The sequence below is a fragment of the Equus asinus genome, chromosome 17, assembly GCF_041296235.1.
Source record: "Equus asinus isolate D_3611 breed Donkey chromosome 17, EquAss-T2T_v2, whole genome shotgun sequence".
NCBI classification, from domain to species: domain Eukaryota; kingdom Metazoa; phylum Chordata; class Mammalia; order Perissodactyla; family Equidae; genus Equus; species Equus asinus.
Genome location: NC_091806.1, coordinates 11,390,525 through 11,415,943, shown reverse-complemented (window position 1 = coordinate 11,415,943; position 25,419 = coordinate 11,390,525). Strand labels below are relative to the sequence as shown.

At 63.7% G+C, this 25,419-nt stretch overlaps 4 protein-coding genes across 43 annotated transcripts in view; 2 read left to right on the top strand and 2 right to left on the bottom strand.

Moving 5' to 3' along the window:
- AMBRA1 (autophagy and beclin 1 regulator 1) overlaps positions 1 to 4,678 on the top strand; it is a 159,467-nt gene extending 154,789 nt beyond the window's left edge. For 12 of the 14 annotated variants that reach the window (XM_014861278.3, XM_014861281.3, XM_044750630.2 and 9 more), the window contains one exon: positions 3,146 to 4,678. In XM_014861278.3, the coding sequence (XP_014716764.1) occupies positions 3,146 to 3,642 (497 nt within the window). In that variant the 3' untranslated portion in view covers positions 3,643 to 4,678. Of the gene's footprint in view, positions 1 to 282; positions 407 to 3,145 lie in introns of all 14 variants that reach the window. The other 2 variants (XM_070487602.1, XM_070487603.1) reach the window with 1 other exon arrangement.
- Positions 4,679 to 8,197: 3,519 nt separating this feature from the next.
- CHRM4 (cholinergic receptor muscarinic 4) lies at positions 8,198 to 15,990 on the top strand. Its single transcript, XM_014861276.3, has 2 exons — positions 8,198 to 8,332; positions 13,231 to 15,990. Exon 2 carries the CDS (start codon positions 13,267 to 13,269, stop codon positions 14,701 to 14,703), a length of 1,437 nt encoding a protein of 478 aa, XP_014716762.1. The 5' UTR covers positions 8,198 to 8,332; positions 13,231 to 13,266; the 3' UTR covers positions 14,704 to 15,990.
- Positions 15,957 to 19,049, bottom strand: MDK (midkine). 4 transcript variants are annotated; one of them, XM_070487599.1, is made up of 5 exons: positions 18,905 to 19,049; positions 17,597 to 17,673; positions 17,281 to 17,448; positions 17,000 to 17,161; positions 15,957 to 16,315 (listed from the first exon to the last, which is right to left on the bottom strand). In XM_070487599.1, exons 2-5 carry the CDS (start codon positions 17,670 to 17,672, stop codon positions 16,290 to 16,292), a joined length of 432 nt encoding a protein of 143 aa, XP_070343700.1. In that variant the 5' UTR covers position 17,673; positions 18,905 to 19,049; the 3' UTR covers positions 15,957 to 16,289. The 4 variants fall into 4 exon arrangements, with proteins under 4 accessions (XP_070343700.1, XP_070343699.1, XP_044605727.2 ...); XM_070487598.1 differs by having other exon boundaries at positions 18,643 to 18,917; XM_044749792.2 differs by lacking the exon at positions 18,905 to 19,049 and adding an exon at positions 18,237 to 18,333.
- A 224-nt stretch (positions 19,050 to 19,273) lies between these two features.
- DGKZ (diacylglycerol kinase zeta) overlaps positions 19,274 to 25,419 on the bottom strand; it is a 41,131-nt gene continuing 34,985 nt past the window's right edge. For 13 of the 24 annotated variants that reach the window (XM_044749782.2, XM_044749784.2, XM_044749783.2 and 10 more), the window contains 16 exons: positions 24,961 to 25,039; positions 24,717 to 24,772; positions 24,502 to 24,564; positions 24,325 to 24,398; positions 24,125 to 24,236; positions 23,516 to 23,715; positions 23,237 to 23,337; positions 22,921 to 23,157; positions 22,762 to 22,802; positions 22,074 to 22,213; positions 21,535 to 21,566; positions 21,253 to 21,296; positions 20,695 to 20,815; positions 20,579 to 20,612; positions 20,244 to 20,343; positions 19,274 to 20,011 (listed from right to left, as the gene is read on the bottom strand). In XM_044749782.2, the coding sequence (XP_044605717.1) occupies positions 19,895 to 20,011; positions 20,244 to 20,343; positions 20,579 to 20,612; positions 20,695 to 20,815; positions 21,253 to 21,296; positions 21,535 to 21,566; positions 22,074 to 22,213; positions 22,762 to 22,802; positions 22,921 to 23,157; positions 23,237 to 23,337; positions 23,516 to 23,715; positions 24,125 to 24,236; positions 24,325 to 24,398; positions 24,502 to 24,564; positions 24,717 to 24,772; positions 24,961 to 25,039 (1,551 nt within the window). In that variant the 3' untranslated portion in view covers positions 19,274 to 19,894. The remainder of the gene's footprint in view (positions 20,012 to 20,243; positions 20,344 to 20,578; positions 20,613 to 20,694; positions 20,816 to 21,252; positions 21,297 to 21,534; positions 21,567 to 22,073; positions 22,214 to 22,761; positions 22,803 to 22,920; positions 23,158 to 23,236; positions 23,338 to 23,515; positions 23,716 to 24,124; positions 24,237 to 24,324; positions 24,399 to 24,501; positions 24,565 to 24,716; positions 24,773 to 24,960; positions 25,040 to 25,419) is intronic. The other 11 variants (XM_044749786.2, XM_070487591.1, XM_044749790.2 and 8 more) reach the window with 1 other exon arrangement.

Below are 25,419 nucleotides of genomic sequence, written 5' to 3'. Positions count from 1 at the left end.
TGCCCATCTTCCTCTAGTTTATATGTGGGATGCCTACCACAGCATGGCTTGCCAAGTGGTGCCATGTCCTCACCCGGGATCCGAACCAGCAAACCCCAGGCCATCGAAGTGAAACATGCGTGTTTAACCACTGCACCACCGGGCCGGCCCAGAAATGCTTTTGCGACAGGGAAGGAGACAGGAGAACTAACCCGTGGCCACCACTGCTCCTGGAGCTAGTGCCTTGGACCCCTGGCCGTGGCTGCCATTGCCCTCAGGCCCCAGTGTGTTTTCCTCTTGCAGAGTGCGCCAGCTGCCTTCGGTGGCCGTTAGCCTTGGCTGAGAGTTCCTGGGAGCCACACGGCTCGAGCGCTCTGGGCCGGGGCCGTCCGCACCCAGCCCTGAGGAGACCGCTCGTATGCGCAGGGTTAGTCCTTCCCTTGATGGATTTGAGCGCACACTTTATGTGGGTGGCATGTTAGCTCTCGCGAAGCCAAAGCTATTGTAGAGGGAACCAGATGCACAGACGAAGCCATGTCTCTTCCTTCAAGAAGCAGCTCCTGAGAGGAGTCAGATGTCTAAGTGCTTCCCCCGTGGCAGAGAGGTGACATGGCACCAGTTTTCTGAAGTCACCTGAGGTCTGGAGCACCTGTCACAGCCTGGGAGCCCTTTAACTCACACACACATTCATCTGACCAGTAGACACCGAGTGCAAGACCATGCGTTAGACGTTGGACCCAAAGATGAATGAAACTGAGTCCCAGACCTTCAGGAACTGAGAGCCCAGAAGGGAGGTGCCGCGGCCACAGGTGGCTCTTACACAGAGAGCTGTGGGTGCTCTGAGGGCTCAGAGAAGGAGCGGCACGTTCAGCTGGGGGACCACAGCCAGCCGGCCGAGATAGGTGGTATTTGCATTGGCCCTTGCGAATGAGCAGACTTGAGACATGAGGAGATGAGCAAGCGCACAGCGGGTGGGGCAGCTACGGTGTGTCCAGTGCACACAGGCAGGGGATGCGTGGGCACACAGCAGTGCCGAGCGGGCTGCGGTAAGGTCAGGGGTGCAGGAAGAGTGGATGGTCCGGGGGAGGCTGGGACCGGACCAGCAGGCCGTTTAGTCTCAAGCTATGGAGTCTTAGAGCTGCTGGGTTTTGAGCAGAGTGTGGACTGAACTAGAGCTCACTGAATCAGAGCTGAGTTAGAATGGTCATGGCAGCAGCCTGGAGGCGGGGTGGAAAGGGGAGGGTGAGAAGCCAGGCAAGGTTAGGCAAAGGGCCACAGTCATGGTGAGAGGTGGCAGGACCGGAGCCACGGGCATGGGGAGAGGACAGGGGGCCCAGGCCTGAGTGCCAGTAGCAGGGCCTTCCTGAGGGCCTGTCCTGCCCCTGGAGGGGATCTGCATGAAAGGGCTGCTAGTTCATCAGGCACAGAGCCCAGCACAGTGGGCTCCCATGCCAGCAGGCCTCGGGCCAGCCCACTGCACGTCCCAGAGTGGCTAGGGAGGCCCTCGGTGCTCGGAGTTCTTGGAAAGCAGTGGGGGTTGCAGTGAGCACAAGGAGGTCCCCATGGGCCGTCCCCAGGCAGCCCTTTTGGCACCGAGGCCCTAGGGGGACGTGTCCTCTTATCCTCTGCCCTGCTGCTTTCCCCTGAGAGAAGTACTCTGAGAGCCCTTCAGGTTCTCTTTCCTTCTGCCCTGGGAGTGCTGCTGAGCTGTTCAGAGTGGGGAGTAAGGACAGCAGCTTTGAGGCGTGAAGCGGCAGGGCAGAGTTTACCAGCAGCTCTGGAGAGGAGCAGGCTGGATGTGAAAGGAAGCCCAGGCGAGGTCCCACTGCTCAGTGCTGAGGAGAATTGTCTCACTAAGGCCTGGGGAGGAACTGCTGGCGTGAGGCTGCTGGGCACCAGCGAGGAGCAAGAGAGCTGCCAGGCTCAGACCAACCCAGCTCTGACGAGGCAAGCAGAGAGGAGGAACCGGACGGGGAGGGAGCAAAGAAAGTCTTGCAAAAATAGCTCTTGACAGCAAGTGCCCCTTTAAAAAAGCAAAGTACCACCAAAGCCCCCAAAACTGCAAAATCCCAAACTGGCCAGCAAGGCGCCAAAGGAAACAAATGAGTAGTCCAGTGGGGCTACCCTGGCAGCTTGGGACCCTGGTCAGAGTTACCCCAGGCTGGGACCGCTTCTCTGCCCTGTGAGGGCCGAGCACAGGCGGGAGGGCAGGTCCCTCAGGACGGAGCTCCCCAGCAGACCCCAGGTCGCTCACCTCAGCCCCAGGGGCCGAGTGCCCACAGCGTGCCAGGTGCCCCGTGAGCAGTACCTCCTCTCCTTTGCCAGATGGAGTCCTCCTTTACGAGGCAGGAAGCTGAGGGATGTGGATGTTAAGGGTCTTGTCCAAGGCCACACAGCTAGTGAGTGGCAGAACTGAGATTTGAGCCAGAGCCTTGCCTGCTCCCGCACACGGGAACGCCCAGGCCTCGGGCAGGGAACAACCTTCTCATTCCCTGGAGATGCGGGCCGAAGCCTCTGGCCTGGGCAAGAGATGAGGGTATGAGGCACCAGCCCCAGCAGACAGCACGTGGGAAATAACCCAGGAGTTGGTGGGTAAAGGGGGGAAGGAGGAGAGAGAACGCCTCCCAGGGCACCAAGATCCAGTCTGCCTTGTGGGCTTTCAGGGAGTAACAAACAGAACAGCTCTGAGCGGAGATGGCACAGCTTTGAAGTGGAGCTGAGACGACCATTCGTTCCTTGCCTTTGGGCCACACCCTGTGGGCGCCCTCTCTTTCCAACAACCAGGCAGCAGACCCGGTCCCGGGCTCGGTCTGCCGGCTTCCCCAAGCCAGCTGTCAGCCCCATCCTCAGCCGCTGTCGTTCGTTTAGTGACTAGCCTGCCGCTGGTGCCGAAAGGGTTCAAGCCGAACACCTGCCTTCCGGTCCAGCTCTGCGTCTTGACTGGCTGAGAAGCCTGCCTTGGCCACCTTGCGCCATCCCAGGCCTCCGTTTCCCCACCAGTGAACAGAAGTGTGGATTAGGATCGTTCAAGGAGTCTTGTCTAGCTTTCGAGTCTCTGACTGATTCTCGGAAGGAGAGAACAGCCTCTTGTTTCTACTTTCCCAAGCTGGCACAGAGGCCCGGGCCAGCAGCTCACTCCCTCTCTCTTCTGCTTTGTACCCTCCAGGTGAGGGCTCCGAGTACGGTGCAGGTGGGGAGGATGCCCTCAGCAGGATCCAGCGGCTGATGGCAGAAGGGGGCATGACGGCTGTGGTGCAGCGGGAGCAGAGCACCACCATGGCCTCCATGGGCGGCTTCGGCAACAACATCATCGTCAGCCACCGCATTCACCGCAGCTCCCAGACGGGCACGGAGCCCGGCGCCGCCCGTGCCACCTCGCCGCAGCCCTCCACCTCTCGGGGGCTGCTCCCAGAACCTGGGCAACTGGCAGAGCGGGGCCTGAGCCCCCGGACAGCCTCCTGGGACCAGCCTGGTACCCCTGGGCGGGAGCCCTCGCAGCCAACCCTGCTCTCTTCCTCCCCTGTCCCGCCCCCTGTCCCCCTCCCCAGCACTGAGGGACCAACCCTGCACTGCGAGCTGACCAGTACCCGCCACCTTCCTGACGGTGGTGGCAGCGGCAGGGGGGAGGCGGCAGGCCCCAGTGGGGAGCCGCGGAACAGGTAGAGACAGACGCACGCTGGTGCCTCCCCTCGAGCCGCCGAGCAGAAGCCGGACCTCACAGCTGACTGGGAACGGGACACGCGGAAGAGCTGCGGGCTGCGTCAGGGACAGGAACGTGGGGGGGCCACTCGAGAGGAAGCCGGAGTCATGGCATGAGGCAGTCGGATGGGCGAGGCTTGCCTCAGGGACTAGAACCTTCCAGGATCTGGAGCCCAGGGGAGCCACACTGCTGTGCTGTGTGACTGCAGGAGCAAGTGAGAATCCCTGCCGTGAACCCCCGCCAGAAACATGGCTCAAGGAGTCAGCCCTAGGCAGACAGTCTTCCAGAGCTGGGCCAAACCATCCTAGACAGTGGCCAGTAGGGCAGCTTTGCCCTGACCGCCTGTTGCGTGGGCAGAGCCACTAGGACCCCAAGAGCAGGAGGAGTGGCCTGGCCCCAGAAGCCACCTCCATCTCTGAGCCTTCTGGAGCTTCAGCCTCTTTCCATCATCTTACCCCACAAGGACTAGTCGGGGTCAGGCCTGGCTCCCAGATGCCTGAGGACGGGGACTTCCTGCACCTACTAGTGGGGACAAGCATGGAGTGAAGGGGGCAGCCTGCTTGCCTGACAGGTTGGGGCCAAGGGACGGTGGACAGGTCCTCACTCAGGAGTGCGGGGTGTAGGCTGGCCAGCCCCCAAGGGCTTGTCCACCAAGCTCCTCTCCCCCTCTGTGGCCCTCAGCAGCACCCATGGGTGTCAGTATTACCTGAGCCTAGGCCAAAGCCAGCCCAAGGCTGGGGGAGGGGCTGAGACTCCAGGTCAGAATGTGAGGTCTTGGCCTGTGATTTAAGGTGTTGCATGTGGAATCTTGAACTGTACGTGTAGTTTCTAGTGGAGAAATCAAGGCTCTGATTATTTTGTTTTTAGTATGAAAATGTGATTTCTTTTCTGTTTGTAACTCATCATAGAAACATTGTGGTGGGAGGAGAGGGGATAGTCTGACTGCTAATGAGGGAAACACCAAAGATCTACATCATTAAAATGATGACATGCCCCTCACCAGGCTCGTCTCTGTTTGTCTCTGCGGAGGGTGGAGGTGGGGTGGTGGCTGTGGGGAGAGGAGGGTTGTGAACTGCGCCGGGCCCGGGTTCTCCCGGGCCCCGTTTCTCGTGCTGCCGTCCTAGGTCGGGAGCCCTATCTGACGCCTCAGAAGCTGCTTGGGTGTGGGCTGCAGCTCTGCTTCATGCATCTTCTCTGGGCCACCACCTCCTGCTTCCTGGGGGCCTGCCAAGGATTGGGACAGCTGTGACAGTGGCGGGTGGGTAGGTAGGAATGACAGAAGATTGCTCGTCTTGATGGCTTTCTACCCAGGACTGTAGGCCTGGAGTGAGGATGTAACAGGCCAAAAAGCTGGATCCCCTCCAGTCCTGGGAGCCCACCCACAATGGGTGTCTGGGCTGGCCGGGCAGGGGGCTTGGTCTTGTCTACAGGCATCCCTCAGAGATGCCATTTGCTGGCTGTCAGGGCTCCTTTTACTTGTGTTCTCAGTACAGTGACTAAAGGGCCTGCTGTGTTCGTGGCCCTGGCCACTTCAAGTTTCAAGCCAGTTAGAAGGTAGGAGGAGGATATTGGCCCCAACTCTTAGCGTAAAGGACAATCAGAGCCACACAGGGCTTTTGGTCAGCACTAAGTACTTCTTGAGTGTCTTTCGTATGCCCAACTCTGTCCCAGACACCATAGGGCACACAGAATTATAGATTCTGCCCCAACAGAGATAAAACTAAAAGATTAAATGGGCAAGCAAGTAAAACAAAGCAGTGTGAAGAGCCATATAGTTAGGAACACTAGAATTTTCTGGAAAATTAAATATAACGGGACTCGTGACTAAAAGACATATCAGCTAGCTGTGTGACCTTGGGCAAGCCACTTGCCTTTTCTCTGCTTCACTTTCCTCCCTTGTAGGATGCAGGGCTTGTACTGTGCAACCTCTTCACATTACCTCCAGCTCTACATTCTCGAGTCATTTGAGCCTGGAGAGGTGAGGTTTGAGCCAGGCATTGATGGATGGAGGAGGCGGTCGCCCCACTGCGACCCCTGCCCTCCACCCATGTGCTCCCCACAGCAGGAGGAGGAATTCCTTGGTGTGACGGTGTGGACTGTGAATTTGTTGAGTATAAACCATGTACCAAGGACTTGGTGTGTACCATCTCAGTCCTCATCACAAAAACCCTCTGAGGTGGGTGCTGGTGTTACCCTCAACCACGCAACTAATGGGTGGAGCCAGGGTTTGAACCGCGCTGGGACCCTGACTTGCCCTTTCATTTTGGAAAAAGGGGTATGAGGAGGCGTTGTGGATGAGGTGATCCAAATTCAGTGCTGGCTGGCCTCGCTTCTGCCCTCTCTGGCCAAGGATGAAGCCAGCTCCCATCTGTTGGAGGCACCTGTCAGCCCCTTCCTGTCCCCACGCCAACCCCTCCCTTAGAAAGCCCTTGCCTGGTGGATGGAGCCTCCCCAGTAGTAAAGCTTTCCGGGGATCCCCTTGCATATCATAACAAGGTTATGGGGGCAGCAAGGCAGAGCTTGGTGATCCCGTTTGGAGGTGAGGAAATATGTTCAGAGAAGTTCTCTAGACCAGCTGGATCCAATGGAGCGAACAAAAACTAAACCAGGTCCCCCGGTTCCCAGGTCAGCTCTCCACAATTCCACTGTGGGTTCTGGGATTGGGGGAGGCCGAAGGCCCCAGGCCAAAGCAGGGATTTCGGAGAAACTGGAGCAGCTTTGCCTGGCAGCTTCTGGAAGAACTCCAGGCAGTGGTTGGAGACATTCCTGTTTTCTGTGCTCTCCAGTCCTTGATCTTGCTTGTTTCCCCATCTGACTGTTGTTAGGAATATGGCCTGGCCCCCACCCTGCTTGCGCACACCCACTTCCACTCTCCTGGGGCACCCCCCCTCTCCGGGACCCTAGGAGGGAGGTGGCAAGGTGGAACAAGTGCAGGACTGTGACAGGAACCAGCTGAGCCTGTTTCCTCATCTGTGAAGTGGGGGCAAGAACAATAGCGCTTCTTTCATCCTTGGTTACGGGGATCACGGGAGACCAGAGCATTCATGTAAAAATGATGGCTTCCCACCCTAGCCCAGCCAGCCTACTCCAGCCCTTCCCCTCTGGAGCACCGGGCGGGGGACCTGACCACCTCGGCGTTCAGCCTGCAGCCCCTCCCACCCCAAGATCCCAGTGCGCTGGCTCTTGCCTGAGTTCCCGCCCCTTCTCTGCCGCCTCCCCTCCACTGCCATACCCGTCTCCACAGACACAGCCCCCCGCCCGGGCCTTGGGGGAGGGTGAAGGAGGGGTGGGACTTGAGTTGTTTTTCCAAGAGAAGGAACCAGCTTCTTAAGGTTAATCGGGTGTCCGCGCTCAGAGAGTTTGGGGTGACAGGCCTGGGGGCCGGGGCGTGGGAGCGAGTCCGACTCTGGCCGGCCTCAGGAAGGGCGGTCTCCGGGAGCCGGAGCGCCGGTGCCTGGTCGGGCGGAGCGAGCCGCCGGGGTCAGGGCGGGGGCGGAGCTCTCCGAGGTGCTGAAGCCGCTGGGCTCTGGGTCCCGGGGGCGCCCCAGCCGCGGACTCCCGGGCCCTCCCGCTCCGCGCACGCAAGGCCCCAAGTCCCGAGGCTCCGGCCCGTGCGGCTCCCGGAGACCTCAAGGGACGGGCGGCTCGCCCTCTTGGGTCTCGTTCCGGGCTCCGCCCCCAGTGACCTTGGACACTCGGCTTTCTCTCGGGCATCGGCGAAGTCGCCCTCCAGGCAGCGTGTCCCGTCGCGGGGCTGGGAGAGCGGATGCACACCCTTTCCCCGGCCTGGAGCGCGGGAGCAGGGAGCCGGGCGGCGGGGGCGGGGGGCGGGCTCCTCTCTCCCCGGCGGACCGCCGCCTGCCTGCTCTCTGCAGCTCCTTCCCAGGCCCCGACGGCGCCCCTCTCCTCGGCCTGCCCGGCGGCCAACACGCAGCCCCGAGGCTGGGAATTGCCGGCCCCCGGCTCCCTGCCCCGACGGAACCGTGGCGGCAGGGCCGACCCCACCCACCATAGCCTCCCGTTGGGGTCAGACACCCGCGCCTCCGCGATCCAGCTCCGAGCCGGGCCACGTAAGGAGTGAGATCCTGGCCGGGCGCGAGACCACCTCGCGGTCCCGGGTGCTTGGTCAGAGCGGAGGCGGGGAGCGCAGCCAGACGGGGCTGCCAGCTCTCTCCCCAGCCCGCGAGGGGGCGCCGCGTCCCCATGACAACGCGGACACCCCACCCCCCCGCATCCCGGCAGGGCAGCGCCCCCCTCGAAGCAGCCCTGGCGACCGTGGGCGGTGCCCCCACAGTGACCGAGCGGGGAGCAGCCGGCCGGTTCCAGTGAGGGGCGCGCGTAGCTGGGGTCCCCGACGCCCCGGGAGGTGCCCCCCGCGCGTCGCCGTTGGGTGGCCGGCCCGGGGCGGGCGGCACGGCCCCACCAGGATTGGCTGCTTCCCCGTGACATCACGCGGCTCGGAGAAAAGTGCGAGCGTGAGCGCGAGTCGGAGCCACAGCGCCGGGAGCTGCGGGCGGAGCAGGGGCCGCCCCTCGGCACCCCGTCCCCGCCCCCGGCCCGCGGCCCGGCCGCCCGCCCCGCCCGCTGGCCCGTGGGGCCGCCCGCCTGTCCCGCCGTCTGTCAGTTGCGAGGGGAGCGGGGCGGAGGTGTCTGGTAAGTGACTCCGCCGCGGCGCGGGGGCGGGGGGACTAGGTTGGGGGAGAAGGACGCGGGGCTCCTGGACCCTCTGAGGCTCCCCGGAGGCGGGTCCGCCTGGGACTGGACCCCAGGCTTCCTCGGGGGCGAGCGCGGTGCTGGGAGCTGCCCAGGGCCCGGGGGTGAGGGGCCCCGCTGGAAGAAAGGCCCGGAGTCTCTCGGAGGCTTCCCCAGGTGCATCTCCGGGAAGGAACGGACATGCAGGAGGTCGGGGGGTGTGCCCGCCCACAGCCCCCAAAGAGCCAGGGGCAGCCGTCGGGGGCGGGACCCCGCACTCCAGCCCACCCACTGGCAGTTCTGCGGGGCGCCGGGCGCTGCAGCCCCAAAAGCGTTTTTCCCGCCCGTCTCCCTGCCCCTCCCGGCGCTGCCAGCCCACTCCGGTCCATGGAGTCCTCCATCAGCGACCTTGAACCCCGACAGAAGACACCCCTGCCCTCTCCTGGCGCCCCTCCCCCACTCCAGGACCACCCCTAGCTGTTCCCCAGGCTCAGACCCCGGGAGATCCAGCGCCAAGCCCCGAGCCCCGTGGCGGAAGTGTCAGGCGCAATGTCTGTGCCAAATCGCCTGCGCCCCTTCTCCCTTCCCTGAACTCCTGAGTCTCGTCTCCAGCCCCAGGGACAGATCCAAGGGCCACAGCCTTCCGGAGCCCCAGAATGAACCCCTAAGAACCGAGGACTCACACCCCACAGCCCCCGCCCCCACGGCGTCCAGAGCACGCGCTCCCGTCTGGTCCAGGAAAGGAGGGGCTCGAGGACCCAGGAAAGCACGGTGCCCACGCCCAGAGGCTGCAGGAACTGCGTGCTAGGGGGTTGGGGGAGGGCGGGGCACCGGAGAGACGGGGCCCCATCCACCGCCACGGAGATGTGGAGGAGCCTCCAGAGGGGTCCAGTAATGACTCCCAACCTGGCCCTCGAGGCCCGCCCAAGCCCGGGCTTGAGAACCCGGGTGCCCACTCTAGCCGCTGGAGCCAGACGGTGCCTCTCCGGCGGGGTGCAGGATTAGGAGTGTGGGAGGGGAAGAATCTTCCACGCGCCTGACCCAAGCCCCCGCCGGGCCTCCCTGTTGTGGGGTGCTGCCCGCACTCTCCCGCCCGCAGCCTGGGCGCCCTTTGGCGATAACGCGCAGTGGGCACGCAGAGCTGAGCCTAGTGTCCCGCAGCGCCGGGTCGGGCGACTCTAGCAGCGGCTCCTCGACAGAAGTCAGCCTGAGGCTGGGACTCCGCACCGCAGCTTTGGGGTCGCGGACACCACTGCGCGCTCGGCTGTGACGATGCCCCCAGGTCAGGGGGCCTGTCGCGCCCCACAGTGTAGTCTGGCCCTGTGGTCCTGCCTGGGACCCTTCCTCACCCACAGGCGGGGCGCCATCCAGACACTGGCTCTTGGCCCGACCTTCTTCGCGCTCAGACAGCCAAGGTCTGGGTTGAATCTTCCGGCAGGGGCATTTGGAATGTGGCCCCGTCACCTACTGTCGGCCCCGAATTTGCTTGTGTACACAAGCTCACAGGTACAGGCTCATTCGAAGCGTGTGTATCCCCCAGGCCACAGCACTCCAGGCACCCACACGCATGCACATGCACGTGTCCGCATGGCGCGGGCATGCACACGTGCCCCCGAGCTCACACTGGTATCCAGGCGTGGCCGAGCGCACACACACGCACATGCAGACAGCTACTAGCTTCTACTCGCGCGCCCCAGGAATCACACACACAAACAGAACTCGCACTCGCCTTCCCTCCCACACGTTCTTCGCCGGGGGCCGGGTGGAAATCCGGGCCCCCTTAACTTTCCCACCGTTGAACCCTGCGCGGAGCCGAAGGCAGCTCCTGGGCGGGGCCTGGCGAGGGGACCTCATGTCCCTCCCTGGAAGGCCCTGCCGGGGGCCTGCTCTGTGCTTGCCGTCGCGTTGGAGTTGGGGGCGGTGGCGAGGAGCCGCCGCCTGTCCTGGGTCCGCAGCTGGCACCCGGGGACCGACATTGCCATCTAGCGGTAGGCACAGCCCAGGGCGGCGGCTGCTCGCCTCCCCAGATCTCAGGCGGCCTGGATCATAGAGAACATGCCAGACAGGGTTGCAGTCAGAATACCTGCGGGAGACCCGGAGTCATCCAGAAACATGCTTGGGGTGAGGGCCAGGGGACACTATGCCTCGCCAAGTCTGCAGCTGGCAGCTCCCCAAGTGGGCAGAGCGGGACTAAACCTGCCACCTCCTTGGAGACAAGATGTCTCCAATGGAGGCAAGAGGTCTCTGCTCTTCTGGGAAAACTAAGCGGGGGAGCTGGCAGGGAATGGGAGGGGACGTCCCCAGGCCTCACTTGACTGACCCCTAGTTGTGTGGTTTTGATAGAGGAAGAGCTGAGGCAGGAAATCAACTCGGAGGCAGTAGCACCTTGGGGTTGAGAAGGTGGCTCCTGAGTTCTAATCCCACCCCGTCCCTACTTACACACCCTGGGCAAGTGAATTAACATCATCCTCATCTGTAAGAAGACACGTCCCTAAAATGAGGCTCCCGATCCGATCGTGCCTGCCTTTTCTGGCTGCTGTAAGGATTAAACCAGATAATCTATATAAAAAGCTCAGAGGGATTCCTGACTCATAGTTAACAGTCAATAAACAAGACCTATTCTGTTTTTCCGATTTGGCATCTCCAGCCCCGTTCTGATCTCACTGGCCTGTGTCCTGGCCCCAGGAGGTGAAAGCGAGGGTTTCCTTGGGCCTGGAGGACAGATCACTGCCCCCCACCGGCCCCCGCCTGCCTGGGCCTGGGGAGGGCGGCTTCTCCCTGCCGGCAGCTTCTGCCCTCCCTGCCCCGAGGGTGAGCTTCCATTTCAGGGGCTCTCAGAGCTGAAAGGGGCTGTCAGAAATCTGGGGAGAGGGGGGTACCTGGTCTTTGCCCTTGACTCAGTTGTGACCTTGGTGGTGGCTAGCCCTCTGAGCCTCTCCTCCTGTGAACCAAGGATTTGGCAGGCGGACTTGAACTGCCAGGCCCACCTGGAGGGTGGGACTGTATCTGCGATGGTGGATCATGGGGGCTGAGGCCAGGCTGGGGGGGGTCACGCTGGCTCTTGGCTCCAGCCCCCAGGGCATTTTCCTGCTGGAGATGGAGTTTCAGTTGCTGATCCCCATAGCTGCTCGGGAGGTTGTCCCAGGACAGGAGTCCTTTCTGGGAAAGAGAAGTGCAGGAAGCGAGGTGGCTCGTCTGAGGCCACACGGCTAGACGCCGCCGCTGCCGCCGCTGGCCTTGGAGCCCGGGTGGCTGGGTGAGTGCGCCTTCCTCCACACGCCCCTGCCTCTCCCTGCCTCTTTCTCTCACACACAGACGCACAGAACTGCGTCTATACGACAGCGCGCTGCGGGGCTGGTGCGGCTGTGATGGGGCCTGTGTGCGTGTGTGTAATGGTGTGCGTGTTGGCGGGTGTGAAGGAGCCTGGGCTGGGCGGCTGCCCTGGCACAGCGCAACGGGCGTGGGCCTCCCTCACATGTATGGGAGAGGAAGGGGAGCAGGGATGGAGGAGAGCGTGGTGGGAGGGAGCACAGGCTCAGGGGGAGGGGCTCTGCGCTTGGGGGACCCGAGCTGGGGTGCCGTCTGTGTGCACTGGTGGGTCAGGGGGCACCCTCAGGGGCCAGCCAAAGGCTCCCCCGTAGCAGCCCCTCTCTCCCTTCTGGGATGCTCTTTCACCCTTTGGGGTCCCTGTTAGGCCCGGCCGGGGCAGACCCTGGCCCTTGGGAAGCCGTGTCTGTCCTTCCTCAGCTGGTGGGCCCTTCACGATTCCTCATGAGTCTCAGCCCCTGGCTGCTGACAGTCCCCAGCTACCCATGCGCTGGGGCAGGGGTGAGGGCTCAGGGAAGGGATGCCACAGTGGCACGCACTCTCCTCCTCCTCCAGGATGTCCTCAGCTTCATGCCACCTCGGGTCCTCAAGGAAGCCTTCCCCCAGGTGGGGTCACTGGCTCCCGTGGCTCTTTGGGCTTCCCTCTGCCCAAAGGGACAGCTCTGGGACAGCAACATGACGTCAAGGAGCTGTGGAACCTTGGTCAGGTTATTTGACATCTCTGTGCCTCAATTTCCCCATTTGTAAGTAGTGAAAAATAGCAGTATCTACTTCATAAGTCTGTTGTGAGGGTGAAATGAGTTAGTACTTATAAAAAGTGTAGAAAGTGCCTGGCACTTAGGAGACAGTAAATGTCACCTGCTGATATAATTGCCTCTGTCCTCAGTGTCTTCGGTAGGGACTGAGAACAGATCCCCAGGTCATGTTTGGTTAAGAAATGACCGAGAGAGAGTGGTTAGAATGAACACTTCTGACTAGAGCCCCATGCTGATCCCTGGGACCACTCCTCCCCTCCCCCTCACTTCCTGGGGCCCCAGCCTCACTGGGCTTCTGTCCATGCCTCACACATGCCCAGGGCCTTTGCTCCCGCCATTGCCACCGACTAGGCCACCTCTGTAGCTCTTCATATGGCTCCCTCCTTGCCATCCTGCAGATCACCTCCTTGGAGAGGCCTTCGCTGATCACCCAGCGAGGAACCACCCCTGTGGGTCCTCACCATACCACCGCTCTGCCTTGTTTCCTTTCTAGCACTTTCTCTGTTGCTCGTGTGTTGGTATGGCTCCCCTGAGTGGATTGTAACCTCCATGCGTGTCTCATTCACTTCTGCAACCCCAGCACCTCGAACACTGTGCGCACCCTGAGTGCTCACACTCAGCAAATGGGGAACGAATGAATAAAGGAGGAAGTGATGGGACCGAGTTCTCTAAGGTTCTGCAGGATGCTGTTCCTCTGTCACCTTGATCCAGTTCACCCCACGTGACCCCTCTAATCCACCTTGACACTTCAGCCCTTCTCTCTCCTTCCTCCTCCAGACACGGCCCCCCCCACGCCCCCGACGGCTAACCAAAATGGCGAACTTCACACCAGTCAATGGCAGCTCGGGCAACCAGTCTGTGCGCCTGGTCACATCAACCCATAACCGCTACGAGACAGTGGAGATGGTATTCATCGCCACGGTGACAGGCTCCCTGAGCCTGGTGACGGTGGTGGGCAACATCCTGGTGATGCTGTCCATCAAAGTCAACAGGCAGCTGCAGACAGTCAACAACTACTTTCTCTTCAGCCTGGCGTGCGCCGACCTCATCATCGGCGCGTTCTCCATGAATCTCTACACCGTCTATATCATCAAGGGCTACTGGCCTCTGGGCGCCGTGGTCTGTGACCTGTGGCTGGCCCTGGACTACGTGGTGAGCAATGCCTCGGTCATGAACCTCCTCATTATCAGCTTTGACCGGTACTTCTGCGTCACCAAGCCTCTCACCTACCCCGCCCGGCGCACCACCAAGATGGCAGGCCTCATGATCGCCGCTGCCTGGGTCCTGTCCTTCGTGCTCTGGGCACCTGCCATCTTGTTCTGGCAGTTTGTGGTGGGCAAGCGGACAGTGCCGGACAACCAGTGCTTCATCCAGTTCCTGTCCAACCCGGCGGTGACCTTCGGCACGGCCATCGCTGCCTTCTATCTGCCCGTGGTCATCATGACCGTTCTCTATATTCACATCTCCCTGGCCAGTCGCAGCCGAGTTCACAAGCACCGGTCCGAGGGCCCCAAGGAGAAGAAAGCCAAGACGCTGGCCTTCCTCAAGAGCCCCCTGATGAAGCAGAGCGTCAAGAAACCCCCACCAGGGGAAGCCACTCGGGAGGGGCTGCGCAACGGGAAGCTAGAGGAGGCCCCTCCGCCGGTCCTGCCACCACCGCCACGTCCAATGGCTGACAAGGACACTTCCAATGAGTCCAGCTCGGGCAGTGCCACCCAGAACACCAAGGAACGACCACCCACCGAGCTGTCCACCACAGAGGCCACCACGCCTGCCACGCCCGCCCCTTGCCTACAGCCACGGGCCCTCAACCCTGCCTCCAAATGGTCCAAGATCCAGATTGTGACGAAGCAGACAGGCAACGAGTGTGTGACAGCCATCGAGATTGTGCCTGCCACGCCAGCTGGCATGCGTCCGGCGGCCAACGTGGCCCGCAAATTTGCCAGCATCGCCCGCAACCAGGTGCGCAAGAAGCGGCAGATGGCGGCCCGGGAGCGCAAGGTGACGCGGACCATCTTTGCCATTCTGCTGGCCTTCATCCTCACCTGGACGCCCTACAACGTCATGGTCCTGGTGAACACCTTCTGCCAGAGCTGCATCCCTGACACGGTGTGGTCCATCGGCTACTGGCTCTGCTATGTCAACAGCACCATCAACCCTGCCTGCTACGCCCTCTGCAACGCGACCTTTAAAAAGACATTCAGGCACCTGCTGCTATGCCAGTATCGGAACATCGGCACTGCCAGGTAGGCAGGCAGGGGTGCCGCAGGAGGTGCTCGTGGTCGCATGTGTGCACTGGGGGACCACACAGGCCAGCTGCTGTGGGGCAGAGATTTGCAGGCACCTCTCCATGTTCTTGTTCACTGAAGAGGAGAACTGAGGTCCCCAAGACCCTGCGAGCTCAGGAAAAGGCTCTGGCTGGAATCGGAGAGACCAGATCTCTGCTCAGGCCGGGGAGGGTCAGCCCCAGGAAGCGTCTGCACCAGGACTGCCTGGTCCCCTCTGTTGCCCTGCCTCAGGGAGCTGGGGGCACTGGTCTACGTGGGCTCCTGCCCCCTGTGACCAACCAGCGTGGCTGAGACAATGGACAATGGAGCCCGAAGCTCAGGCTCCCCTCGGGAGGAGGGAAGGCGCCTGTGCTTGGGAAAGGAGGCTGCGAGGGCAGTGGAAGGGTGGGGCCCTCCATTCTGCTGTAATTGGTGCTTGGTCCCCCCTGCACCCCGCATGTAGGCTCAGCCCCGTTGTCCCAAATCCCACTCCAGGGCAGAAATCCCCCACTTGCTGCAGCTACTCAGCCAGGTTCTGGTTGGGCGGGTGGGCTTGCTGGAGGCCAGGCAGAGAGGGCTCTGAGGTACGCCCCCCACACCCGGCAGGTCATACTCGGATGGGCCAGCTAGGAGCAAAGAGATTCACACTTAGGACGAGATTCACACTTAGGACCGTGGTCCCAAGCTGAGGGGGAATAATTCACCTTATTCTGAAGAGCCCTCCCCTGTCCCCAAGGGGGTCACACAGACGGAAGGTGGCGCTGCGGTGGGCAGTGTTCCCCGCTGGGCTCTGCAGAGTGTGAGCGAGGCCTGGGTCACCAGATGAGAATAGGGGTGGACTTGACCCAGTGACGGGGGGTGGCGGCCCTTAGAGCGGCCCCATCTCTACTCTCCCAGTGGCTGGAACCTTGCTGATTGGCAGCGGGCTAGACGGAAAGCCCTTTGCCTGAGGTGGGAATGTCAGTTCTAGAACCTTCAGGGTCCTCTCCCTCAGCCCTGGTGTGGCCCCTGGAGGACCCAGAAAGGCTTAGGGGACCTGATGGGGGGGGGTACTCTTTCACGGGTCAGTAAGGGGCTCTGGAAGAGATTTTCGTAACCATTCTGCTTTTTCCATGAGCGCCAGGGAGCACTGGAGGCCAAGCCCCACCGCCCTGAACGCCCGACCCTCAGCCTTCTTTTTCTTCCACACTCTCCCACCCCCAACAAGTCACAACGGCAAACTCTCTGGGAAGGGGCTTTTATATATTAAAAGAAAAACTTTTATTGGGAGAAAAACGACAGTTTATTTTGTTTCTTAGCAATGGCATCATTGTGGGGAAGAACAAAAGGGGTGCGGGAATCCATCGCTTTGGGGGGGCTCAAGCTGCACAGAATCCCTGTCCCTCCCCACCTTGGGCACTTGGGTGGGGGTGGGGGTGGGGGAGAGAGAGGGAAGAGCAGGGCCTGATCGGCAGCTCAGAGCAGAGCAGACAAAAGGCACTGGCGGGTTACATCGTGGGCCTGTGGGTGGCAGGGCCTGGGCCAGGCCCCCAGTAAGGCCAGGGGCTCCCAGGCATCCAGTGCTGGCCTCTAGTCCTTTCCCTTCCCTTTCTTGGCTGTAAAACAAGAAATACCGCATTAGCAGGTTTCTGGTGACCTGGCAGAGACCCTCCTGACATACCAGAGGGAGAAGAAAATTCTGCCCCTCGTGGTTCTCCATCAGCGGACCTGGAAGGCGGTGGGACAGGGCAGCCATGATGATGCTGGACCTTCCCCACGCCCCAGCTTCAAACGTCCCCTGGGGATCCAGAAAACCTCCCAGTTCCCAGTTCCACGCCTGGTCCCAGCAGCCCTCGACCACAGCCTCAGCCTCCTCATCCGAGAAATGGGCAGATTCACCCTGTTGGCCTCTCTGGGCCGCGGTGAGTCAGGAAGGAGCTATGGGTCAGGGGACGCAGGGCTGTGAGGCCCTTCCCATAGCGGGAAGGGCCAAGCTGACCAAATGCTGGAGCGATGACAAAGCCGAGCCCTTCCAGGACAATGTCCCTGGATCCTAAGCCAAACGCTCCCTCAGGACACTGTAATTTTGTCCTTGCTTGGGCCGGAAGATTGACTATCCCCTGAGCACCTTTGGTGGGCTGCCTTCAGTACCTGCCCATCTAAGGTATCGCTAAAGACAGGCAAACCCCGTGTAGACACGTCAAGAGGTCACTCGCCAGGGCCCCAAACTTCAGGTTTAACCATTCCCCTCACAGGTGGGGGCAGCCCCCGGCGGCGATCGCCCTCCCCCCGTGGCTGACCTTTGGCCTTAGCTTTGGTCTTGGGGGTGCAGGGCTTGGTCACGCGGATGGTCTCCTGGCACTGGGCATTGTACCGTGCCTTCTTCAGGGTGCCTTGGCGGGCTCTGGTGCCCGTGCCCCCATCACACGACCCCCAGCTCTCAAACTTGTACTTGCAGTCAGCTGGCGGGAGAGCGCCCGGGGTCAGAGCTGGGCGCCCGCGGCCTCCGTCCACAGGTCCGCCCAGGGTTCCGCGAGGCTGCGCCCCCCCTTGCGGGCCCTCCGCCTGCGCCCCACCTCACCTCCAAACTCCTTCTTCCAGTTGCAGGGCACCCTGCACCGGATGCGCTGAGTCTGGGCCCCGCAGGTCCCCTCGCGGAAACCCACGCCGCAGTCCTTGCTGCTGGGGGTGCAGGGCCCCCAGGTCCACTCCCCGCACTCGCTCCCCGGGCCGCCCTTCTTCACTTTGTCTACAACGCACGGGGAACACAGTTCAGGACCCGGGGCACGGAGAGACTCACGCGGGGACACGCTCCTGGGGTCCCGGCCTCGGAACCCAGGTGGCCGGGCTCACCTGCCCATCTCCAGCCCTCCTCTGTCCCCCACCCCGCAGATCACCTTTCTTTTTGGCCACCGCGGAGGTGAGCGCCAACAGGGTGAGGAGGACGAAGAGGAGGAAGCTTCGGTGCTGCATCCTGGGGGGAGAGCACGGGTCAGAGCCCCCGCCCGTCCCCTTCGCCACTGGGTGCCGCGGGCGTGGACCTCCCAACCCCCTCTCCCCATTTTCCAGGCCCAAAGGGTGGGGCCGCTACGGCGGCGGCGGCGGCGGGAGGACTTCAGGGGCCGGGGCGCACGGCCGGGAGGCGTCTCCCCGGGGGATGCCTGGATCCCAGGACGCAGCTCAGACCCCCACCCAGCCTCCAGCCCCTGGGCGGCAGCGGCCGAGCGCGCGAGGGGCCAGGCCGCCGTGCGCCCTCCGGGGCCCCGCGCGCTCACTCGCTCGCTGCCCGCGCTGCTTCGCTCCCTCCCGCGCCGGGGCCGTCCCGCTCCGGCCGCCGCGGCCCCTTTTGTCTCCAGAACCGGTCTGAGCCGGTCACATGGGCCCCCGCCCCCTCCCCGCCTCCCCCCCCCACCGAGGAAAGACCCGCCCCGCCCCCTCCCCTCAAACCCGCACCGCCCCCGACCCCGGCGTCCCCGCCTCCGCGCCCGCCCCGCGCCCCCGCGCTTCCACCCAGCTTCCCGCCGCGCGTGCCCGTACCCTCGCCCTGCGGGCGCCGTCCGCCCCAGACCGGGCGCTCCTGGCCCCCCTCCCCCGAGCCCGGGGTCTCCCGGCCCCAGGCCTCCGTCCTGCCCTGGCACCCCCAGTCCGGGGCCCCAGCTTCCCGCCCCCGCCCTCTGCCCCCGCCCCGGGGCCGTCCCCTTTCCCCACTGGACGCCAGCTCCCCTTCTCGGCGGCGGAGCTTCAGAGAGAGACTGGGAGGGAGCGCAGAGCCCGGGGTGTGTCACAGGACCCCGCGCGGGGCCCGCATCTCAGCCTGTGCGCGGCTCCGTCCCCCGACCCCCGGCCGCGCTGTTTCGCCCCGTCAAGGCCCCGTGCCACCTCCCAGGGCCTGCGCGGCCCTTAGCGCCCCCGTGACTGCTGGGGCAGGAGCGCCGGCCCCCACCTGGGGTCGCTTCAACAAGTGTGCAAGTTGATGCACACCTCCCCGCGCCCTGGTCAGTGCGGGGGGAGCTGGGGCCGGGCACCCCAGGGCCAGCGCGCGGGGCGGGGGCGCGGCGCCGCTCCCGGAGCGCAGGTGGGCGGGGGCGCGGGCGGGGGCCGGTGGCGGAGCGGAGCCCGCGGGCCTGGATTTGGTGAGACTTGAGCCTGACAAGAGCCGTCTGAGAAGTTCCAGACCCGGCCCGGCGGCGGCTGCAGATGCTCACCCCCTCTGACCCCGGGGCCCACCGCGCCCGCTCCTCTAAATTACGAACGCTTCTGGGGCCTGGGGGAGGGGGCGTGCCCGAGGCCAAGGGGCCGAGGGGCCGAAGGATCGGGCCGCTCCCGCCCCACCGCTCTTTCACTTTCATTGTTATCCTCTCTGCTGGAAGCGGGAAGCGGGAAGCCGGAGGAAATCAGCTCCTCCCCGGACCGGGCGAGGTCAGGTCCCGGGCAGGCCCGCGGATCCCACCCCTAGTCGGGAACAGGGGCCCCGACAAGGAACTGGGTCACGGTGTCCAGCCCCCCACCCTAAGGCTAACCCTGCGGACCCCGCTGCTCCTGGAAGACCTCCTCCTCAAAAAAAGAGAAAAGCAGAAAGGAAAAAAGTCCACTTTACTGAGTCACACCCAGCTGTAAACATGTCACCGTGAGAGCCCACCCCAGCCCCCAGGCCACACAGTCGGCGTTGCAATGACTGGGTACATGGGGAGGGTCACGGGGTAGGTGCCAAGCAGGGCAGTGGGCAGGCAAATGCAGCGGCTCCGTTTCCAGGAGGAGGCCCTGGGGAGGGTGGGGTCAGGGCACAGAGGGCCAGAGCCTCAAAGGGGGCTCTGAAAGGCCCCGGGGGCTTAGGAAACCTCTTCCTGCAGGCTCCCCAATAGGGCCTCAAGCCCCTGTGCCCCACCCTGCCCCCTAAACCCCAGGAAGGGCCGCCCTGAGGTGGCCCAGGCCCAGCCCCCAAAGGCATGCCCAGCCCAGTCCAGTTTCCTGTTCCCCTGTGAGGCTGTAGTCAGACTGGGGCCTCAGGGGGACAGGTGAGCCCCCCAGCTCCTCAGAGTCCAGCCCTAGGTCTGGCGGCTCCTCAGGGGGCAGCCCGGGGCTCCTTCCCTGGGGCCTGGGTCCCCCCGTGGCAGTCCAACTGGAATGTGGCAGTGAGGCGGGCAGGAGGGCCCGGTCCTCTGGCCGGTGTCCTGCCGCCCTCGCGGGCCCCACAGCTACACAGCCGTCTCCTGGTCCTCCCGCTGGATCATCTGGTAGTGCTGCCGGTTCTCCAGGTAGGCGGCCAGCTCGGTGTCCTGAGCCTTCTCAGCCCGCTGCCTGGGAGTGTCGCCCTGGAGGAGGGGAGCAGCCGTCAGCTCAGGCCTAGGAGAGGGCAGGGGCTCTCCCCTCCAGGCTGCCCCACCCCTGCTCGCTCCGGTTGCTCAGGTCTGCGCTGTGTCGGAAGGACAGCTTCACACCCCCCGACACAGCCCTCTCCCATGGCCCCTCTCAACAGTGCCTAACTTTGGAAGAGGGTTGGTCTGTGCCCCGTGGAGCCCCTGCCCGCCGTGGCGGCCTGCTCACCTGCTGGTCTGTCTTCATGAGAGAGGCCCCTGCCTCAACGATGTAGTGGCAGATGGTGCGCTGGCCCAGGGCTGCCGCCTGGTGCAGACACGTCTCCCCGCTGGGGGCACAGGGACTGGCTGTGGACCCCATCCAGTCCTCTGGGCCCTCCGGTCTCCCCAGGGCCATTGGAAAGGGCAGGAAGTTTGGGGCCTTGGGGCAAGGGGGGTGGCCCAGAGAACAAGAGATGTGGCTGGGATGGGTCTATGGGCTCTGAGAGGACCAGATGGGAGGGGCTAGATGAGGACAGGACGGTTTCCAGAGTAACCAGCATCCTGCACTGCCCAGATACTCACTTTTCCTCCACGGCGTCAAGGATTTCTGGAGGGGCTGGAGGAGAGGGGAGCAGGAGGTCAGAGAGGCCTGGCAGCCTCCCCCCCTCCCACCGGGGCGCCCCTGTGGCACAGCTCACCGTGGTCCAGCAGGTAGCGGACCACGTCCTTGCTGCCGGTGCTGACGGCGTGGTGCAGGAGCGTGCGGCTCCGTTCGTCCCGGTGCATGAGGTCGCCCCCGGCTCGGTGCAGCTCCTGGAGCTGAGGGCAGGGGCAGAGCGGGGCTGGGGCTCCCAGGGCCACCTCCTTCCACCCACAGAAATGCCCCAGTTCACAAGGCTACAGGCTTGACACTAGTATGCTGCCACACGCCGCTCCCCAGGGCCTCTGGGGGGGTCTCTCTGGAGTGGCAAGAGATAATGGCTTCTCTCACCCCAGACACTCCCCAGGAACACTGACAGGCAAGCCCTGGGACCTGCAGGTCCTCTAGGACTCTCCTACAGAGGGACACTGAGTGTGGCTGGATGGGGACAGGGCAAGGTGGAAGGGGACAGTCACCATGGAGGCCCTGCAGAGGGCCAGACGATGACAGATGACAGCGCCTGAACAGGTCAGCTCTTGGCCCAACCCAGAGGCCCTGTGTCAGTGCCTGAGGGGCTGCCCGGGGGAGAGGCCCGGGCCGGCCCTGGCGCCGGTACCTTACAGAAGTCGTTCCTCTTGGTGGCCTCGATCAGCTCTTCACCTGCATGGAACACCTGCCCATTACCTTGGAGGCCCAGGCTTGTGCGGTGCATGCACACGCTCGTGCTGCACCAGCGCGCAGAGGCGGGCCTGCCGGGCGGTGTGCCAAGGGCCGGGCTCACAGAGAACGGGGCCTCGCAGTTAGGTTTGGGTGAGGCTGTGGAGGGGCTCCCCCCCGGCCCACGAGCCTCACTCCGAGGAGCAGGGAGAAAGAGGGGCCGTGCAGGGGGAGGCCTCACCTTTAGGAGCTGCAGCATCCCCTGACAGTGACCTGCAAACAGAGCAGGAGGAGATGTGACACGGCCGCAGCCAGGCCAGCCTGTCGCCCTCCCCAGCCCCAACTTGGGGCACCCCACGGTCCTGCAACAGTTTACGGAGTGCCTCTAACACAGAGCCTGGTGAGGTCAGCCAGCCAGGCTCAGGCTGTGTGATGACCGGGCACATGGGGAGGGGACATGACAGCACGGTGCTGGGAAAGAAGGTTCGAGGCTGGGGGTAGGAGAGGAGGCCAGGGGTGTGGTGTGCTCAGCTGCTGGGGGAGGAAGGGTCAGAGCTGGGGGCAAGGAGAGAAGTCAGGGAGGGAGCCTAGGTCTTTGGCCAGAGGGGCAGGGTGGATGGTGACGCCTTCCCTGGGGACAGAGGGCTTTGGCCGCTTGGGTTTGCTGTCAGTGAGTCAGGGGTGGGGGGCTGGTGGGCTGGGGCTGAAGGAGGGAAGACAGGAGCTGCCAGCTTGCAGGTGGGGTCTAGAGCCAGGGCCTGGAGGAGACTGGGGACTCACCGGGGCGTGGGTGAGCAGGGGGAGGTGGGGAGAGGGGACGTCGGGGTTGGGAGGTCCGGCCGGGCTGATGCCCCCAGCAGCTCTGGGTCCAGGATATAAATCTCGTCCTGTGCAATCTCAGTCACATAGTTGAGGTGTTCCTGTGGGTGGGGAGTCAGGGCTGAGGGTCAGGGCCTGCCGGTGGGGGCGAAGGGGCAGCCAGGCCGGCAGGCCCGGAGAAGCATCTGCTGTGAGCAGGCAGCCAGGGCGGCCTGCCAGTCCCTCCTCCCCCCGCCTCTGCACTCCCTCCTCTCCTGGCCCACCACCCAAGCCCGGCCCCTGACCTCTGTGTCCTGGGCCCAGCAGCTTGCCAGCCCCTTCCCCCTGCCAATAAGCCTTCACCCCAGTGGCCTGGCCCCGGCCAGAAGTGCCTTTCCTTCTGTGTCTCCCTGGGTGGCAGCTGTACTTCACGCTCTCCCGCCCACCCCGCAAGCCTTTCCTGGCTACGGCGGCTCCCTCCTCCTGCCAGCATGATCCCTGTGCACCCAGCCTGGAGGGCAGGGCCGTGCCCTGTCCGTGCACATGGACCAGTGTGAACACACTGCAGACGATGAGGATGGGGCGAGCCGGCTGCAGAGGGGCGCGCTCCCAGGAGAGTGACACGGTGCCCCAGGACCAGCTGTGGAGGGAGCAGGACGGAGGTGCTCACCTGGGCCCGGTCGATCCTGTAGAAGCGGCTGGCAGTGGTGGCTGTGGGGAGACGGTTAGCTGGCTGAGGGTGGAGGAGGCCCTTGTCTAGGCTCAGGGCTGCTGCCGCCCCAACCCAGGACCCCGAGGGAGGGGCAGGACACAGCCAGGAGCCGCTCACCATCGAGGAAGCACCACTTGGGGGAAAGTTTCTGGCACGTTGGGGACCCGGCTCCAGCACCTTCGGGCTCCTGTTGAGAGAAGCACAGGCCGGGGCTGGCAGAGAGCAGCCCTCGAGCAGCTGGGGCAGCCCAGGGCAGGCTCCCGGCCCCCCTCACCTGCTGGAGCCTCTCGATGTGCGCCCGGCAGAGCTCGAGGTCGCTGTCTCCTGGGACCACCACAGTGCCCAGGGGCACCGCTGGAGGACAGAGCACGCCATCAGCGGCTGCATCCACCACCCGGCCCTCAGGACCCCCCCAGGCCTGCCCGCCACTCACAGGCCTCCTTGAGCTGCTCCTTGTCGTAATGCAGGGCCTCGTAGTCGTGCATGCTGACTCTGCTCACCTGGATCCGCAGCTGCTCGGGCACCGGCTGCTGACTGAGGGCAAGGGAGATACGGGGCCTCGGTGAGGGCCCTGCCAGGCCGCTGGCACTGAGCAAGGGCCCCTCCCAGCTGCCTCAGGATAGAGGGACTGTCAGCTGCTTTGCAGATGGGGAAACCAAAGCTCAGAGGGGGCAGAGTCTGGCCTCGGGCCCAGGGCATGGGAGGGGCGTACTCGCTGTGCAGGGGGGCGGCGCTCCGCCGCTTGGCCTTCTGCACCATGGTGGCCTGGTTGCGCAGGGCGATGCGAATGCGAGAGGCCGCGAGCTTGCAGGGCTCACCGTCCACCTGCACTGGGATAGCCTTGGACGTGGTGAGCACCACCTCACGGCACTGCGTCAGCCGCTCGCCATGCCCACCAACCTGCAGCGCTGCCTGGGGGCGAGGAAGGCTCAGGTCAGGGGCCGGGGTGGATGGCGCCCCACCTCTGCTCGTTCCAGGGGTGCTCTGGCCTGAGACAAAGGGCGAGTGATCCCCCAGACAGAGAGAGGGAGGGTGAGACCCCAGTCAGGGAGGGGAGGGAGGGGGAGACCCCCGACAGAGAGAGGAGGAGGGTGAGACCCCAGTCAGAAGGGGTTGATGAAAGAGTCCTCCAAGACACAGAGGTTGACAGTCACTCTTAAGTCAGATAGAGAAGAAGACAGTGAGCCCGCAGCCAGAGAAGGGAGGCTTGGTGATACCCCGCTTCTACCTTGGGGCCATGCTCCTGGGCACTGTGGGGACTCCGGTGGAGCCCCACAAAGCAGAGCCAGGGCTCCAGGCAGGCCCCATGCCAACCACTCACCAGGGATGTCATGGTGAAGCCGATGACTTCGAGGTAGCCATCATCGTGCCGCTGGGGCTCGAAGTCGTGGTGCTCCCCAGGGTGGCCCCAGGGCATGGTGCCCGCGCAGTACCTGGAGGGGAGGGCAAGAGGCTGCGCTTCCGAGGACAGTCTTGCGGGACAGGGACAGCAGGGCCCACACAGCGCCCTCCCCGCCTCACCTGGGGATGTTGAGGAAAACGATGCACTGGGGTTTCAGGTCCTGGATCTTGGGCGTCAGGTCAGTTCCATCACACTGGAGGCAGGAAGAGGGGCGGGTGTTGAGGGCATACGCGCCGGAGGCCGTGTGCCTCCCAGCGGGGCCGCCCACCTGCCTGCTGGCTTGGCCCCGTGCTCACCACCACCCGGATGTGCTTGGCTAAGTCCTTGGAGCTGCCCATCAGGAAGTCGGAGAAAGCTGTCTGTGGGAGACAGAGGGCGTCACCATGTGGCGACAGGGGTCTTTTCCCATCACTGCCTGCCAGGGGCCTGCGGCCTGGTGGACACAGGTGGGCAGGGGGCATGGGCGATAGAACAGGTGGGTGTAGGGGCTGCTGGCAGAGCCCAGACTCACCCCGGCATAAAACATCTTGTTCCGAAAGCGGCTGTTGAATTTCTCTGGGTTGGCCTCTGGGTGGCGACAAGACATGGGGGACATTCAGTCATTCCGGGTCTCCTGGGGCCTCCCAGGCTGGGGTGGCGGAGGGAGGGCTGGGAACGAATGCCTTTCCTGGGGGGCAAGGTCCAACCCTCCCGGAGACAAGCGTGTGTCCCTCCCTCCCCAGCCGCCCAAGGCTTCTCAGCAAGGGGCTGCCCACCTCGAGACTCATGAAACTCCAGGGTGACGTGGGCATCAAAGCCCAGGCTGAAGTAGTTGTTGAAGACATCCAGGGGCAGCTGGAAGAAGGGCAAAGTACCAGCATGAGGGCTGGGCCCCACAGGGGCCCCCGAGTTTCGGGCCCAGCCATGGGTCCCCTCGCCTGCTCAGCCCTGTGTTTCCAGAGGCCTTTCCTCAGTTAACAAGATCCACGAAAAGCTCTTCCCCCAGCCTGCCTGCTGCCTCTGGCTCTGCCCTCTCGGGCCCCTTGCCCTGCTGGCATGCCTTCCCTGGCTTTACTTCCCCGGCGTGCCCTATTCTGGAGGGGCCCCAGGACAGCGGAGACTGTGTGTGGCTCGCCGCTTAGAACAGGGCCTGGCAGGTGGGAGGCACTCAGTGAATATGTGCACGTGCCGAGGGGCTGAATGACACCACCTGTGAGCTGAGGACCATTACCCGC